This window comes from Buceros rhinoceros, unplaced genomic scaffold (assembly GCF_000710305.1).
Source record: "Buceros rhinoceros silvestris isolate BGI_N320 unplaced genomic scaffold, ASM71030v1 scaffold36007, whole genome shotgun sequence".
Taxonomy (NCBI): domain Eukaryota; kingdom Metazoa; phylum Chordata; class Aves; order Bucerotiformes; family Bucerotidae; genus Buceros; species Buceros rhinoceros.
Window position 1 is genome coordinate 415 of NW_010422181.1, and position 967 is coordinate 1,381.

The 967-nt window shown below is 65.7% G+C and overlaps 1 protein-coding gene across 1 annotated transcript in view; it reads left to right on the forward strand.

The window, feature by feature from the left end:
- CUX2 (cut-like homeobox 2) overlaps nt 1–967 on the forward strand; it is a gene marked incomplete at both ends in the record, with an annotated part of 4,305 nt that overhangs the window by 406 nt on the left and 2,932 nt on the right. The window contains 2 exons of the mRNA XM_010139951.1: nt 1–216; nt 656–815. The exon at nt 1–216 is cut by the window's left edge and continues 27 nt beyond it. Coding sequence (XP_010138253.1) covers nt 1–216; nt 656–815 — 376 coding nt within the window. The remainder of the gene's footprint in view (nt 217–655; nt 816–967) is intronic.

The window sequence follows — 967 nt, forward strand, 5'->3', positions numbered from 1 at the left end:
AAGGCAGAGGGGGCTGGTGCGGAGCCAGCAGCTGGCGGTCGTCTCTCCTACTACCCTGACTACGTGCCGCGGACATTGAAGCCCACCGTGCCACCGCTGACGCCGGAGCAGTACGAGATGTACATGTACAGGGAGGTGGACACGCTGGAGCTGACCCGGCAGGTCAAGGAGAAGTTGGCCAAGAATGGCATCTGCCAGAGGATCTTCGGAGAGAAGGTACCAGCCTGTAGAAGGGGGTTCCGGTGTCCCTTCTGCTTCGTGACCTAGAGCCCAGGGCTCATTGGTGGCCTCCGCCAGCAACTTCCAGGGTCCCTGCTCTCCCTGGTGGGTGTCCCCTTGGAGGATGCTGAGTCCTCAGCGTCTGACCAAACCCCGAGTGATCTCCCAGTGGCCACCACCAACTGGTTGGTGATCTTCCCACCAGGAGCGCCCTGTCCCCTGCGCAGACCCCTGTAGGGACTGTCCTCCCAGCCCCCTGGGACTCCCAGGGGGATCCAGCACAGTCCCAACACTCGCAGCTGGGGTCAAGGGGTCCAAACGTGCCGTGGGGCCTTGAGCGTGGCCGTGGGTGGCAGCTGGCTTCCCCTCCCTCGAGATGGAGATGGAGGGCAGGCAGCAGCCCAGCCCCGGCGGGTGACACGTGCGTGGTGCCTAGGTGCTGGGGCTGTCCCAGGGCAGCGTGAGCGACATGCTGTCGCGGCCCAAGCCGTGGAGCAAGCTGACGCAGAAGGGTCGGGAGCCCTTCATCCGCATGCAGCTCTGGCTGACCGACCAGCTGGGCCAAGGCATCAGCCAGCAGCCGACACCCACCCAGGGTAAGTGCCGCCACCGTCCCCGCGGTCCCCATGTGCCGACAGTGCATCCAGCGTGTCTCCATCCATCCCCCGCACCCCCGTGCGGTGTCCCCAGCACCACCCCACCGACCCTGGGAAGCCCGTTCATCCCCTGATCTCGGACACCGCCAACT